The 14,018-nt window shown below is 43.3% G+C and overlaps 1 protein-coding gene and 1 long non-coding RNA gene across 8 annotated transcripts in view; one reads left to right on the top strand and one right to left on the bottom strand.

Annotated features, from left to right (window-relative positions):
- stau2 (staufen double-stranded RNA binding protein 2) overlaps window positions 1–14,018 on the bottom strand; it is a 622,240-nt gene that overhangs the window by 186,346 nt on the left and 421,876 nt on the right. The window contains exon 13 of one of the 7 annotated variants that reach the window (XM_072467552.1): window positions 8,775–10,841. The exons of the other annotated variants lie outside the window; for them this stretch is intronic. Within the exon in view, the coding sequence (XP_072323653.1) occupies window positions 10,767–10,841 (75 nt within the window). The 3' untranslated portion in view covers window positions 8,775–10,766. Of the gene's footprint in view, window positions 1–8,774; window positions 10,842–14,018 lie in introns of those variants that run through there. 7 annotated transcript variants of the gene reach the window in all.
- Window positions 1–14,018, top strand: part of LOC140385420 (uncharacterized) — a 53,029-nt gene that overhangs the window by 35,304 nt on the left and 3,707 nt on the right. Inside the window, exon 2 of the long non-coding RNA XR_011933361.1 lies at window positions 13,122–13,252. This is a non-coding gene — a long non-coding RNA (uncharacterized lncRNA). The remainder of the gene's footprint in view (window positions 1–13,121; window positions 13,253–14,018) is intronic.

The following is a 14,018-nucleotide window of genomic DNA, read 5'->3' as shown; positions in this document are numbered from 1 at the left end:
GTCAGTGGGTTGGATTGGGATCAGCATGTGATGAGTCAGTGGGTTGGATTGGGATCAGCATGTGATGAGTCAGTGGGTTGGATTGGGATGCAGCAGGTCAGGGGAACAGGATAGTTCATCTGTCAGCTACATGGGGGGCCAGGTCACAGTCAAGTTCTGCTGTGAAGGACTCCGATGAGGAACGGTAGCATTGTGGGGCAGCACGGTAGCATTGTGGATAGCACAATTGCGTCACAGCTCCAGGGTCCCAGGTTCGATTCCGGCTTGGGTCACTGTCTGTGCGGAGTCTGCACATCCTCCCCGTGTGTGCGTGGGTTTCCTCCGGGTGCTCCGGTTTCTTCCCACAGTCCAAAGATGTGCAGGTTAGGTGGATTGGCCATGATAAATTGCCCTTAGTGTCCAAAATTGCCCTTAGTGTTGGGTTTACTGGGTTATGGGGATTGGGTGGAGGTGATGACTTGGATAGGGTGCTCTTTCCAAGAGCCGGTGCAGACTCGATGGGCCGAATGGCCTCCTTCTGCACTGTAAATTCTATGATAATCTATGAAACATGATGGGGCAGCATACATGTAAGCACTAATGAGTATGCACAGCAAAATGCCGGGTGCATTGGCTAGCCTGCTGAACAGCCTTCTGTCACTGTCAAGGAGCAAGGAAGAGACTGGTGCCAACTTGATAGAGGGCATGCTACAGAGTTTACCCTCACCGCAATCTATGATACAGAACATTAATTTGCTAATTTCAACAGAATCCATAACATCATGTGCCTTGCATCTGACAAACTGATAATCATAAACTCGCTTAATGATCAGCATAAATATTCCAGTTCACATAAGCACTTTTCCATTTCAGCATCTCACTATTAAATTTGTTCTGGCATCATTTCATATTACACATCCTCATTATAACTTGCAATTTGGGAGGTAAACGTATAACACATTACTGTATTCTTTCATGAGATGTGGGCGTCTCTGGTTAAAGTCAGCATTTATTGCCCATCCCTAATGACCTTTGAGAAGGTGGTGGTGAGCTGACTTACTGAACTGCTGCAATCCTTGAAGCATACGTACACCCACAGTGCTGCTAGTGAGGGAGTTTCAGGAGTTTGACCCAGCAACAGTGAAGGAAAGATGACATAGTTCCAAGTCAGGTTGATGTGTAGTTAGTAGGTGGTGATATTCCCATGCGTCTGCTCTTTTGGGTGTTAGTGGGAATGGGTTTGGAATGTTATGTTGAAGGAGTATTGATGAATTTCTACAGTGCATCTTGCAGATGGTACACACTGTTGTCACTCTGCACCGATAGTGGAGGGAGTGAATATTTAAGGTAATGGATGGGATGCCAATTAAGTGGGCTTCTTTGTTCCAGATGGTTTTGAGCTTCTTGGGTGCTGTTGGAGTGGCCCTCATACAGACAAGTGTAGAAAGCATTCCATCACACTCCTGACTTGTGCCTTGTAGATGATTCAAAGGCTTTGGGTATTCAGGTGGTGATTCGCTCATTGCAGAATTCCCAGCCTCTGACTTACCCATATAGCCCATATTATTTATGTGGCTGGTGGTGCTAAGTTTCTGGTCAAAGGCGATTGACCCAAGGATGTTGATGATGAGAGATTGAGCTATTGTAACGCAGATGAATGTCAAAGGGTGGCTTCTTTGTCTTCTTGAGATGGTTAATGGTTGGCATTTGCAACGTATCTGCCCAAGCCTGAGACTTGTCGAAGTTTGGCTGCATGTGGGCATGGATTACTTCATTAACTCGGGAGTTGTGAATGGAACTGAACACTGCAATCATCTCTGAACATTCCTATTTCTGACTTTCTGTCATTAATAAAGCTGCTGAAGATGGTTGGGTCGAGGACCCTGCCCTGAGGAACTCTTGTAGCCATGTCCTGGGGCTGAGATGATTAGCCTCAAATAACATCCAGCTACTTTGCGCCAAGTATGACTCCATCAGTGGAGAATTTTCTCCAGATTCCCACTAATTTCAATTAGAATCAGGTTCCTTGATGCCACATGCAGGGCTTATGTTAAAGACAGTCACCTGCACCCCTGTAATTCATTTCCTTTTTCCATATTTGGACTAAGGCTGTACTGAGGTCCAAGGCCGAATGGTCCTGTTGGAGCCTAAACTGAGCATCGGTGAGCAAGTTTAGCACAGGGCTAAATTGCTGGCTTTGGAAGCAGACCAAGGCAGGCCAGCAGCACGGTTCAATTCCCGTACCAGCCTCCCCGAACAGGCGCCGGAATGTGGCGACGAGGGGCTTTTCACAGTAACTTCATTTGAAGCCTACTTGTGACAATAAGTGATTTTCATTTCATTTCAAGTAAGTGAGGAATGAGTGCTACTTGATTCCATTGTTAAGGACACTTTTCATCACTTCAACTCATCAGAATGATGAAGTGGTAGTTGACCTATAGCATGCTGTTTCTGCTGTTTAGCATTCATGTAGTCCTGGGTTTGTAATTTTATCAGGTGAGCACCCCATTTTTACTCCAAGTGTGCCCTTCTAAATTCCTCATTGAAGCAGGCTTGATGATAATGGTGGAGGAAGGATATGACAAGCCAAGTAAAAATTAATAAAAATACCAAGGGTAGAAGAGGTAGAAACCCGCAACTCATTTAAAAGGTGTCTGTATATGCACCTAGGGCTACAGGTCAAATGCTGGAAAATGGGATTAGGTAGTGTGGCTGGTTTATCGGCTGGTGCAAATACAATAGGCAGAAAGGCTCCTTTTGTGCCATCATTTTTTCTATATTTTCTGGATTTGGGGAGAGGACAAGGGAGTTAAAGTACATGCATTGTCCCTTAGGAGAGCCAGCACAAATATGGTGGGTTGAATGGCCTTCTTCTGTGCTGTAACAATTCTATGATTCTAAGCCATGAGGTTATGGATTGTGTTGGAATACAATACTGCTGCTTCTGATGGCTCATGGTATCTCACACAACATGATTTAAGAGGTCCTCTGTGAAGACAGAATTTTGCCTCCAAAAGGATGTCGGCTGGTCACTTCTACCAGCACTGTAATTGATAGATGCATCTGTAATAATTAAATTAAGATGGGACAAATTCATGTATGTCTTTCCTTTAAGGTGGGTCTCTCACCACCTGCTGCAAGCTCTATCCTTCAGCATTCAATGGTGAGGACTCGCAGGGCCACTCCTGACTGTATACCACTGTGCCCCTACATCTGAGGATCTGACCTGTACGTGAAATAAATTATGTTGCAGGGAGTCTAGGATGTTGGCTGAAATATATGATTCGATGAATATGATTGTCATGCTGTTGCTTGACTAATCTGAGGGATGGCTCTCTAATACTCAGATATCAGTAAAGAGAACATTGCAGGATTGACTGAACTAGATATGCTTTTATCGTGTCCCGTGTATAGATCGATGATGAGTTCTCCCAGTGAGCCAGAGAAGACACAGGCAGAGTGAGACAAAACCAAGAGTGAGTTTGGGAATTTGAATCTAGGTGGGAATTGATTCAAATCAGTAAGGCAGCTCCTTTTACATTTCAGGAGTTTAAATTAATTTAAATTAAGCTGGAATTGTGCAGTGTAGGTTAACAAGGGCTGCCCCACCCACTCAAATAACTGGTTGGCAGTTAAGTGTCTCACTTAAATCTACCTTGATCTAAAAGCAGGTGGGGGAGGGGAGTCAATTCAGGACAGTTTAAAAAGAGCAACTTGTAAACTCACTCCCAGTGAGTTCTCCCAGTGAGCCAGAGAAGACACAGCCAGAGTGAGACAGAACCAAGAGTGAGTTTGGGAATTTGAATCTAGGTGGGAATTCAAAGCTGGGTGAGGAGGAAGTGCTTTTTATCCCTGGTAAGTGACTGGTAAGTAGTGTTTCTGATTCTCTTTCTTTTTCTTTTCATTGGGATATTTATTTATTTTTTCTTTGTTGCTTTTTTTGGGAAATTGTAGTTGTTGAAGTTAACCGAAGGTTTAAGACATGGCAGGAGATCTCAGACCCATGCCATGCTCCTCGTGTGCGATGTGGGAGCTCAGGGACACGTCCACTGTCCCTGGCTCCTTCGCGTGCAAGAAGTGCGTCCAGTTGCAGCTCCTTTTAGACCGCTTGACGGCTCTGGAGCTGCGGATGGACTCACTTTGGAGCATATGTGATGCTGAGGACGTCGTGGATAGCACGTTTAGCGAGTTGGTCACACCGCAGTTGAAAGGTACTGAGGGAGATAGAAAATGGGTGACCAAAAGACAGAGCAAGAGTAGGAAGGCAGTGCCGGTGTCCTCTGCGGTCATCTCCCTGCAAAACAGATATACCGCTTTGGATACTGTTGAGGGAGATGGCTCACCAGGGGAAGGCAGCAGCAGCCAGGTTCATGGCACCGTGGCTGGCTCTGCTGCGCAGCTGGGCAGGAAGAAGAATGGCAGGGCTATAGTGATAGGGGACTCAATTGTAAGGGGAATAGACAGGCGGTTCTGCGGACGCAATCGAGGCTCCGGGATGGTATGTTGCCTCCCTGGTGCAAGGGTCAAGGATGTCTCGGAGCGGCTGCAGGACATCCTGGGGGGGGGGGGGGGGGGAAGAGGGTGAACAGCCAGCTGTCGTGGTGCACATAGGCACCAACGATATAGGTAAAAAACGGGACGAGGTCCTACAAGCTGAATTTAGGGAGTTAGGTGTTAAACTAAAAAGTAGGACCTCAAAGGTAGTAATCTCAGGATTGCTACCAGTGCCATGAGCTAGTCAGAGTAGGAATGTCAGGATAGAGAGGATGAATGCGTGGCTCCAGATATGGTGCAAGAGGGAGGGATGCAAATTCCTGGGACATTGGAACCGGTTCTGGGGGAGGTGGGGCCAGTACAAACCGGACGGTCTGCACGTGGGCAGGACTGGAACCCATGTCCTAGGGGGGGTGGGGGGTGTTTGCTAGAGCTGTTGGGGAGAGTTTAAACTAATTTGGCAGGGGGATGGGAACCGATGCAGGAAGTTGGAAGGTAGTAAAACAGGGACAGAAACAAAAGGCAGTAAGGGGGAAAGTGTAAGGCAGAGAAGCCATAGTCAAAAATCAAAAAGGGCGACAGTACAAAGTACAGTGACTGAGGGGAGCTCAGTGAATAGGACCAGGAATACTAAAAGGAAAAAAACGGGAAGTGAAAACATTAATGGTCAGTGACGCGGCAGGTTGTTACAGGGGCTGGTTTAGCTCACTGGGCTAAATCGCTGGCTTTTAAAGCAGACCAAGGCAGGCCAGCAGCACGGTTCAATTCCCGTACCAGCCTCCCCGAACAGGTGCCGGAATGTGGCGACTAGGGGCTTTCCACAGTAACTTCATTGAAGCCTACTCGTGACAATAAGCGATTTTCATTTCATTACATGAAGATATGGGTTCAACGACAAGGAAAATTAGGAGAAAGGTTAAGAGGAAATATAACTTAGGAGAGGTTACTGATCGAGGTGTTAAGATTCAGAACAGAGGTAAAAAAGCCAACATAAGTGTACTTTACCTGAATGCTCGTAGTATTCGGAATAAGGTAAATGAGTTGATGGCGCAAATCATCGTGAAAGACTATGATTTAGTGGCCATTACTGAAACATGGTTAAAGTATGGTCACGACTGGGAGTTAAATATCCGAGGGTATCAAACTATTCGGAAGGTCAGAGTGGATGGTAAGGGAGGTGGTGTAGCTCTGTTATTTAAGGATGACATCCGGGCAACAGTAAGGGATGACATCAGTGCTATGGAGGATAAGGTTGAATCCATTTGGGTGGAAATCAGAAATAGTAAGGTGAAAAAGTCACTGATAGGAGTAGTCTATAGGCCACTAAATAGTAACGTTATGGTGGTGCACGCAATAAACAAAGAAATAACAGATGCATGTAGAAATGGTACAGCAGTTATCATGGGGGATTTTAATCTACATGTCGATTGGTTTAACCAGGTCGGTCAAGGCAGCCTTGAGGAGGAGTTTATAGAATGTATCCGCGATAGTTTCCTAGAACAGTATGTAATAGAACCTACGAGGGAACAAGCGGTCCTAGATCTGGTCCTGTGTAATGAGACAGGATTGATTCAGGATCTCATAGTTATGGATCCTCTCGGAAGGAGCGATCACAATATGGTGGAATTTAAAATACAGATGAAGGGTGAGAAGGTAAAATCAAGCACTAGTGTTTTGTGCTTAAACAAAGGCGATTACAATGGGATGAGAGAAGAACTAGCTAAGGTAGACTGGGAGCAAAGACTTTATGGTGAAACAGTTGAGGAACAGTGGAGAACCTTCCAAGTGATTTTTCACAGTGCTCAGCAAAGGTTTATACCAACAAAAAGGAAGGACGGTAAAAAGAGGGAAAATCGACCGTGGATATCTAAGGAAATAAGGGAGAGTATCAAATTGAAGGAAAAAACATACAAAGTAGCAAAGATCGGTGGGAGACTAGAGGACTGGGAAATCTTTAGGGGGCAACAGAAAGCTACTAAAAAAGCTATAAAGAAGAGTAAGATAGATTATGAGAGTAAACTTGCTCAGAATATAAAAACAGATAGTAAAAGTTTCTACAAATACATAAAACAAAAAAGAGTGGCTCAGGTAAATATTGGTCCTTTAGAGGATGAGAAGGGAGATTTAATAATGGGAGATGAGGAAATGGCTGAGGAACTGAACAGGATTTTTTGGGTCGGTCTTCACAGTGGAAGACACAAATAACATGCCAGTGACTGATGGAAATGAGGCTATGACAGGTGAGGACCTTGAGAGGATTGTTATCACCAAGGAGGTAGTGATGGGCAAGCTAATGGGGCTAAAGGTAGACAAGTCTCCTGGACCTGATGGAATCCATCCCAGAGTGCTAAAAGAGATGGCTAGGGAAATTGCAAATAATCTAGTGATAATTTACCAAAATTCATTAGACTCTGGGGTGGTCCCGGCGGATTGGAAATTAGCAATCGTGACACCACTGTTTAAAAAAGGAGGTAGGCAGAAAGCGGGTAATTATAGGTTAGTGAGCTTAACTTCGGTAGTAGGGAAGATGCTGGAATCTATCATCAAGGAAGAAATAGCGAGGCATCTGGATGGAAATTGTCCCATTGGGCAGACGCAGCATGGATTCATAAAGGGCAGGTCGTGCCTAACTAATTTAGTGGAATTCTTTGAGGACATTAACATTGCGGTGGATAACGGGGAGCCAATGGATGTGATATATTTGGATTTCCAGAAAGCCTTTGACAAGGTGCCACACATAAGGTTGCTGCATAAGATAAAGATGCATGGCATTAAGGGGAAAGTAGTAGCATGGATAGAGGATTGGTTAGTTAATAGAAAGCAAAGGGTGGGGATTAATGGGTGTTTCTCTGGTTGGCAATCAGTAGCTAGTGGTGTCCCTCAGGGATCAGTGTTGGGCCCACAACTGTTCACAATTTACATTGATGATTTGGAGTTGGGGACCAAGGGCAATGTGTCCAAGTTTGCAGACGACACTAAGATAAGTGGTAAAGCAAAAAATGCAGAGGATACTGGAAGTCTGCAGAGGGATTTGGATAGGCTAAGTGAATGGGCTAGGGTCTGGCAGATGGAATACAATGTTGACAAATGTGAGGTTATCCATTTTGGTAGGAATAACAGCAGAAGGGATTATTATTTAAATGATAAAATATTAAAACATGCTGCTGTGCAGCGAGACCTGGGTGTGCTAGTGCATGAGTCGCAAAAAGTTGGTTTACAGGTGCAACAGGTGATTAAGAAGGCAAATGGAATTTTGTCCTTCATTGCTAGAGGGATGGAGTTTTAAGACTAGGGAGGTTATGCTGCAATTGTATAAGGTGTTAGTGAGGCCACACCTGGAGTATTGTGCTCAGTTTTGGTCTCCTTACTTGAGAAAGGACGTACTGGCACTGGAGGGTGTGCAGAGGTGATTCACTAGGTTAATCCCAGAGCTGAAGGGGTTGGATTACGAGGAGAGGTTGAGTAGACTGGGACTGTACTCGTTGGAATTTAGAAGGATGAGGGGGGGTCTTATAGAAACATATAAGATTATGAAGGGAATAGATAGGATGGATGCGGGCAGGTTGTTTCCACTGGTGGGTGAAAGCAGAACTAGGGGGCATAGCCTCAAAATAAGGGGAAGTAGATTTAGGACTGAGTTTAGGAGGAACTTCTTCACCCAAAGGGTTGTGAATCTATGGAATTCCTTGCCCAGTGAAGCAGTAGAGGCTCCTTCATTAAATGTTTTTAAGATAAAGATAGATAGTTTTTTGAAGAATGAAGGGATTAACGGTTATGGTGTTCGGGCCGGAAAGTGGAGCTGAGTCCACAAAAGATCAGCCATGATCTCATTGAATTGTGGAGCAGGCTCGAGGGGCCAGATGGCCTACTCCTGCTCCTAGTTCTTATGTTCTTATGAATGGTCTATCTGGTTTATTCTTTGTGTTTTTTGCAGTGGTTTGATACAGTTGAGTGGCTTCCTCTGCCATTTCAGAGATCAGTTAAAGGTCAACAACATTGCTGTGGGTCTTGAGTAACATATCGGTCAGAATAGGTAACGACAGCCGTTTACCTTCCCTAAAGGACATTAGTGAACCAAATGTGTTTTTAAGCAATCCAATAGCTTCACATTCATCATTGTTATGGAAAGGACGTGATTACCACAGGGGGGTACTAACAACTTAGGTGGGATGGAAAGTTTAAATTTCCTGATATCAGGTTGAGACGCAGGTATAAAGTCAGCACTGTGTATGTGGCATGTTAAACATTATGTCAGCCTGTTACGGGTTCCTACTTGTAATATATTTGCATACCATGAATGATCATTAGCATAAAAACTTTTTTATTTACGTCTTACCTTCAAGATAAAGTCAGTGGTGCATAAGAATCTCATAGCACCTGGTTCACATTTAAAGAGAGCAATCACTTGCCTGCTCTGTACAGTTGTGTCAGAGGTCAGCAATTTTCATTTTTTAATTCTACGGCACGTGGGAGGGGAGCAGGAAATTGGCAGCTTGCATGGAGGTTTGGGACCAGCATGGAGAGTCAGTGCTGTGGGGTGTGGAGTGAGGTCGAGGGCATGGAGGAGTAGAAGAGTGATCTGGGGAGGGCAGAGGGTTGGGTCGGGGACATGGAGGAATTAAGTGAGACATACCTGGTGTACTGAGTGTAATGGGGAGGAATGGTGGGGGGCAGTCAGTCAAGCTGAGAAAATTAGGGGCCTAAAAGGCAGTGTCAGTACTGTTCAATCTCAGGATGTTGTTTGGCATGGTCCTTACAGGGCTTTGAGTTCATTTACAACATTTCAAAAATCCCCACAGAGAGTGATCTCGGACAACGTCCTTTACAATGCATAGAAATGAGGGCCAGCTGAACCTGCAAGAGTTCTACAGAGTGGAGTACAACAATGGACACGAATTATGAACATTCAATAAAAGTGAACAAAAAAAGCACAACATAGTTTCTTCCACAATAAACAAAAAGTCCCTAACTCCCCTGTAAACATCAATGCGTGCCAACACGAGGCGTGCCAGTGTACCTAGCTCTCTGACTAAGCCAGCCTCAACAAATAATGATGAATAAAGTGAAACCTATATAATGTTAAATATTTAGAAGTACAATTTAATTTTGACAAACATCTTTGTGTTCTGAATTCTTATGTTAATGCAATGGAGTTGGGCAGGGAAGTTGCGGCTGTGATGCAGAGCCTCCCTGTTTGACCAGGTGGCTCTTTAATACACCGCCTGTAAATGCAGCATTGTCAGCCCATGGTGGGTTGCACCAATGAAAAGATTGCCCCTCAGCAAAATCAAACATGTTTTGCATGCACGTTACTGGTACGTGAATTTTCATTGTAATCGCGTGGGAAACAAAAAAAGAAGTGAAAGCGGAAATGGCACACAGTTCTGGTTACGGTGCGAGAATTGCACATTGTTGACAACTTTCTATTCCAGATTTTGTTTACTCTGTTAGTCAGGGCACACCATAACCAAGAACCCCCCTCTGAATTATTTAATGGAAACCATGTTCATTCTATGGCAAAACGTAGAAAATTAAAAATAAAAATAGGCTTATTTTCTTCCACATGGCTGGGGTTCGGTCCTCAGTGGATTAGGACTTTAATTACATGCTAAAAGGTAGTTAGAAGGCAGGTTTTCAGCAAATAACTTGATCTTGTGGTACCTTATCCTCACTTTAATTTTCTCATATTTTCTCACTTGTCCTCAAGGCGAGGGACTCAATCCATAGATGCTGACAGCTCTCTGGTACAAAATGATCATAACCAATTTAGTAGGTGCCAGTATATTATTTTTCCATGGAAGGAATTGCAGCTGAGCTCTCCCTCTCATCTGATCTGCATGCACTTGCAGGTTACTGTGCGGCGAGGAGAAACTGAAACACGGGTTATTTCTTTTTCTTCTCTAGTCCAAGGTATTCTGGCCACTGCGATGACTACTACTGCTTCAGTTGAGATTATCTAGCTCAGTGTACAGCAGAGATCAAAACAGTGGCTTTATTGGTCTGCATGGCTCAATGACACACCATATACTACCTAATGAACGACCAAGAAAGCCTATATTATTCTCTACTAGACATCTGTCTTTTCACTTTTGTCAGCATTGCCCAAATATTTGATCATGATATCAGAATATTGCTTTTTAACTTTTAATGAGCAGATTATACAATTTGTTAGCAGCTCGATTTGGCACGCATGATATTTGAGAAGAAAGTACATTTGATAATTTATGGCTGATCATTAAGACAGTCATACTAGATTGTACCAGAGCATTTATCAAAGAAAATATTTCCAGAAATTAAGCCAATGAAGTTTTCTTCAACTCCTCATTGATTTTCAATGTTGTACAAGTGTCTTGAAATTTCTCTGTAATCTGCAGATGAATGAGATAAAAGGCCACTTTTTTCAATCCTTTTGTGGTTTCAAAGATCTCTAATTTATGAAAATTTCCCAACAATTTGATCCTGTTGTAAGGGATCTTCCACAATTAGAATCAGTTTAATTTCTAAAATTGTCACTGTGATCCTTGACCACGATAAATTAGAAATTTTAAAAAATCCTGAGGCAAGTTGATGACTTGCATTCAGTTCTGTTCCCACTTTCCTAGTGGTTGTGTGCATGACTATTCTCACTCTTCCTTTGCAAACTTTTATTATGTGCCCCTGAACCTTTTAGTACACAATTTAATTGAATGCAAAATTATTTAAAATATGCCTGCCATTTAAACTTATTAGTCCAGATTTTGTGGGAGAAATAACTGTGAGGCTCTCAGTGCTCATTATGATTAAAGAGCAAATTGGACAGAAATCTCTGGGGCGGGTTTCTCTGTTCCGCTGCACCAGATTTCTGGTTCAACACACCGTCGGGATTCTCTATTTCACCGGCTGGTCAATGGGGTTTCCCATTGTGGGGCAGCCCTACACCGTCGGGAAACCCCCGGGCTCCCGGCAAAACGGAGCATCCCGACGGCGGAGAATTCAGCCCCTGGTGTCTGTGCATGCCCAGTTAAACACAAAATTCAGGAAGTTGGTAGCTGAGAGTTGAGCTGTTCAGTTTCTCCAGAAGCTTTGCTATAACAGTATCATGCCAAGAGACATGGATTTCAAATACCCGCAGGGCATGAAATTTAGTACTTATTCATTGAATACCCAGTAAACATGGCAGAAATTGTTAGGACTTGTCCGTTCAATGTATAAGTGTGATAACTCTTAATGCCAAGAAGCTTCTCTGGCACTTAAAATTAATTTATAAAGTGGAGTGTCCTTCCTTCAGATTTAATTGATTGTTGAGGATATAAAATAATAAAAAGAAACAATTTTTAAAATGGTTCTTTGTCTCTCACCTGATCCCTCCTATTCTCATCCTTCTTTTCCTCTCTATTTCTCTTGGTGTACATGATTTGATATTGAATTAATTATTCAAACATGCATTTCCTGGTTTCGATTCTGCAAGGTTCGTATGCAATCTTTAATTGATTGGTTCAGGAGACATTTCATTGTTTGTCCTGTTCAAAAAGGTTACAGTTCCCCTTGTAGAGAGCTCCACACTGTTGAGACTCTCTAACAACTGGAAAAGTCATTGCAAAAGCCCACAGGTTGCGTGGCAAATGTAAGTGTGATGAATGGCTCGTGCCATTTATTCGCTACTGACTGCAAAATCTGATCCAATGTTTCATGTGATAGAAAACTGGTAACAGAGGTGACCAGGATCAAATCCATATTGAGCCAGACATTTAACTTGCTTACCCATGAGATATTAAATCCAAATCTCTTGATGGCTTTACATAATAATAATAATCTTTATTAGTGTCACAAGTAGGCTTACATTAACACTGCAATGAAGTTACTGAGACAATCCCCTAGTCGCCACACTACGGCGCCTGTTTGGGTACACTGAGGGAGAATTCAGAATGTCCAATTCACCTAACAAGCACGTTTTTCGGGACTTGTGGGAGGACACCCATGTAGACATGGGCAGAACAGAACGTGCAGACACCGCACAGACATTGACCCAAGCTGGGAATCGAACCTGTGTCTCTGGAGCTGAGAAGCAACAGTCCTAACAACTGTGCTACTGAGCCATCTCATATATATGCAATAATGACTGTTAAGTTATGTATGTAGCTGTGGCTAATCAGATATCACAGATATCATAGAATTTACAGTGCAGAAGGAGGCCATTCGGCCCGTCGAGTCTGCACCGGCTCTTGGAAAGAGCACCCAACCCAAGGTCAACACCTCCACCCTATAACCCAGTAACCCAGTAACCCCACCCAACACTAAGGGCAATTTTGGACACATTTCAGAACATTATTAATTCAGCACAATGCGAATCAGAATGGTAAAATAACACAAACAATAAATGCTTTTACATCCTGCTCCTGAAAATTCAAAATTGATATTGCTTCAAAAAAGATTACATTATCCAGTAATTTAAATTTAAATATTTATTTAAAAACAGATGTTCTGCTCGAAATGACAGTTCAAAAGGTCATTTAGATTAAGAAACTATGAATTAAGAGAAGACTGCAAATGCACATTTTTAGGTTAATTCTTACCATGATATTCTTCATCCTTTTAACTAATTTATAAGACAGTAAAAAATGCTAAATATTTTCTACCAGAGTTTAATTTACAATTTTTCTTACTCACAGCGACACAATATTTAGGCTGAATTTTCCTTCTGAGTCCCAAACCTACTCCCAGGCTTAATAGTCACATCTTGGGATTATCATGTGGACACCCCTGTAACTGGCATGAAGACATTTTCTGTCTAATTAAAAAGGTGAGTGGGTACTTGAAGCTGGTGGGACAAGTTTGAAATGAGCAGCAAGCTGCAATGAAGAAAAATAAGAATGAAGGTGGTTAAAAATGATACCCTTTCTCCAACTTTTTAAAATCTTTAATTACAAATATATTCAGCAGCCAGACCACAACTGTAGGGAGGAATGCTCCTACAGGCCACCTGTATGTGTCTGGTCATGTACCAGGCAAGCAAGTAGGGAATCTAGGCCTGTGCGGAGTGCTTGACCCTCATCCTGCTGCTGTGTGACCGTCTCCTGGTACCTAAAATGGCTCTTTCCAATGCAGGAACTGGGAGGCTGACCAGCATTTTCCTTTAATTGGCCTAAATTTGTCTCTCAATGAGCCTGATTGGCTACCAACCTCATGCTCCTGGCCTTAATTTCATCTTTGCAAAAGTGGTCTGGAGGTGGGATGGAGCCAGGACGAGCCCAACTTAAAAACTGACTCATAGAATGAGTCGGGGGGGGGGGGGGGGGGGGGGGGGGGTGGTGGTGTAACTGTGTGTGTTGAGAGGCAGAAAATACAGTCTTTTTATGTCGGTGCAGGTTGATGACAGAATTAAGTATCTAAAGTCATCCTTAATTTCCCAATTTCCCAGGATTATATGCTGTTACAGTGATTAGTTTCAGGATGCGATCCAACGGCCTCGTCGCAGCCAACTTGGGATGCGACGAGGCAGGTAAATTTCGGGAGAGGCCTCTCGCGATATTTACAACACTCATTACGCCTCGTGCGATCTAACGAGA

Source organism: Scyliorhinus torazame, chromosome 11, assembly GCF_047496885.1.
Source record: "Scyliorhinus torazame isolate Kashiwa2021f chromosome 11, sScyTor2.1, whole genome shotgun sequence".
NCBI classification, from domain to species: domain Eukaryota; kingdom Metazoa; phylum Chordata; class Chondrichthyes; order Carcharhiniformes; family Scyliorhinidae; genus Scyliorhinus; species Scyliorhinus torazame.
The sequence above is the reverse complement of the archived record's forward strand: the minus strand, read 5'-3'. Positions and strand labels throughout refer to the sequence as shown.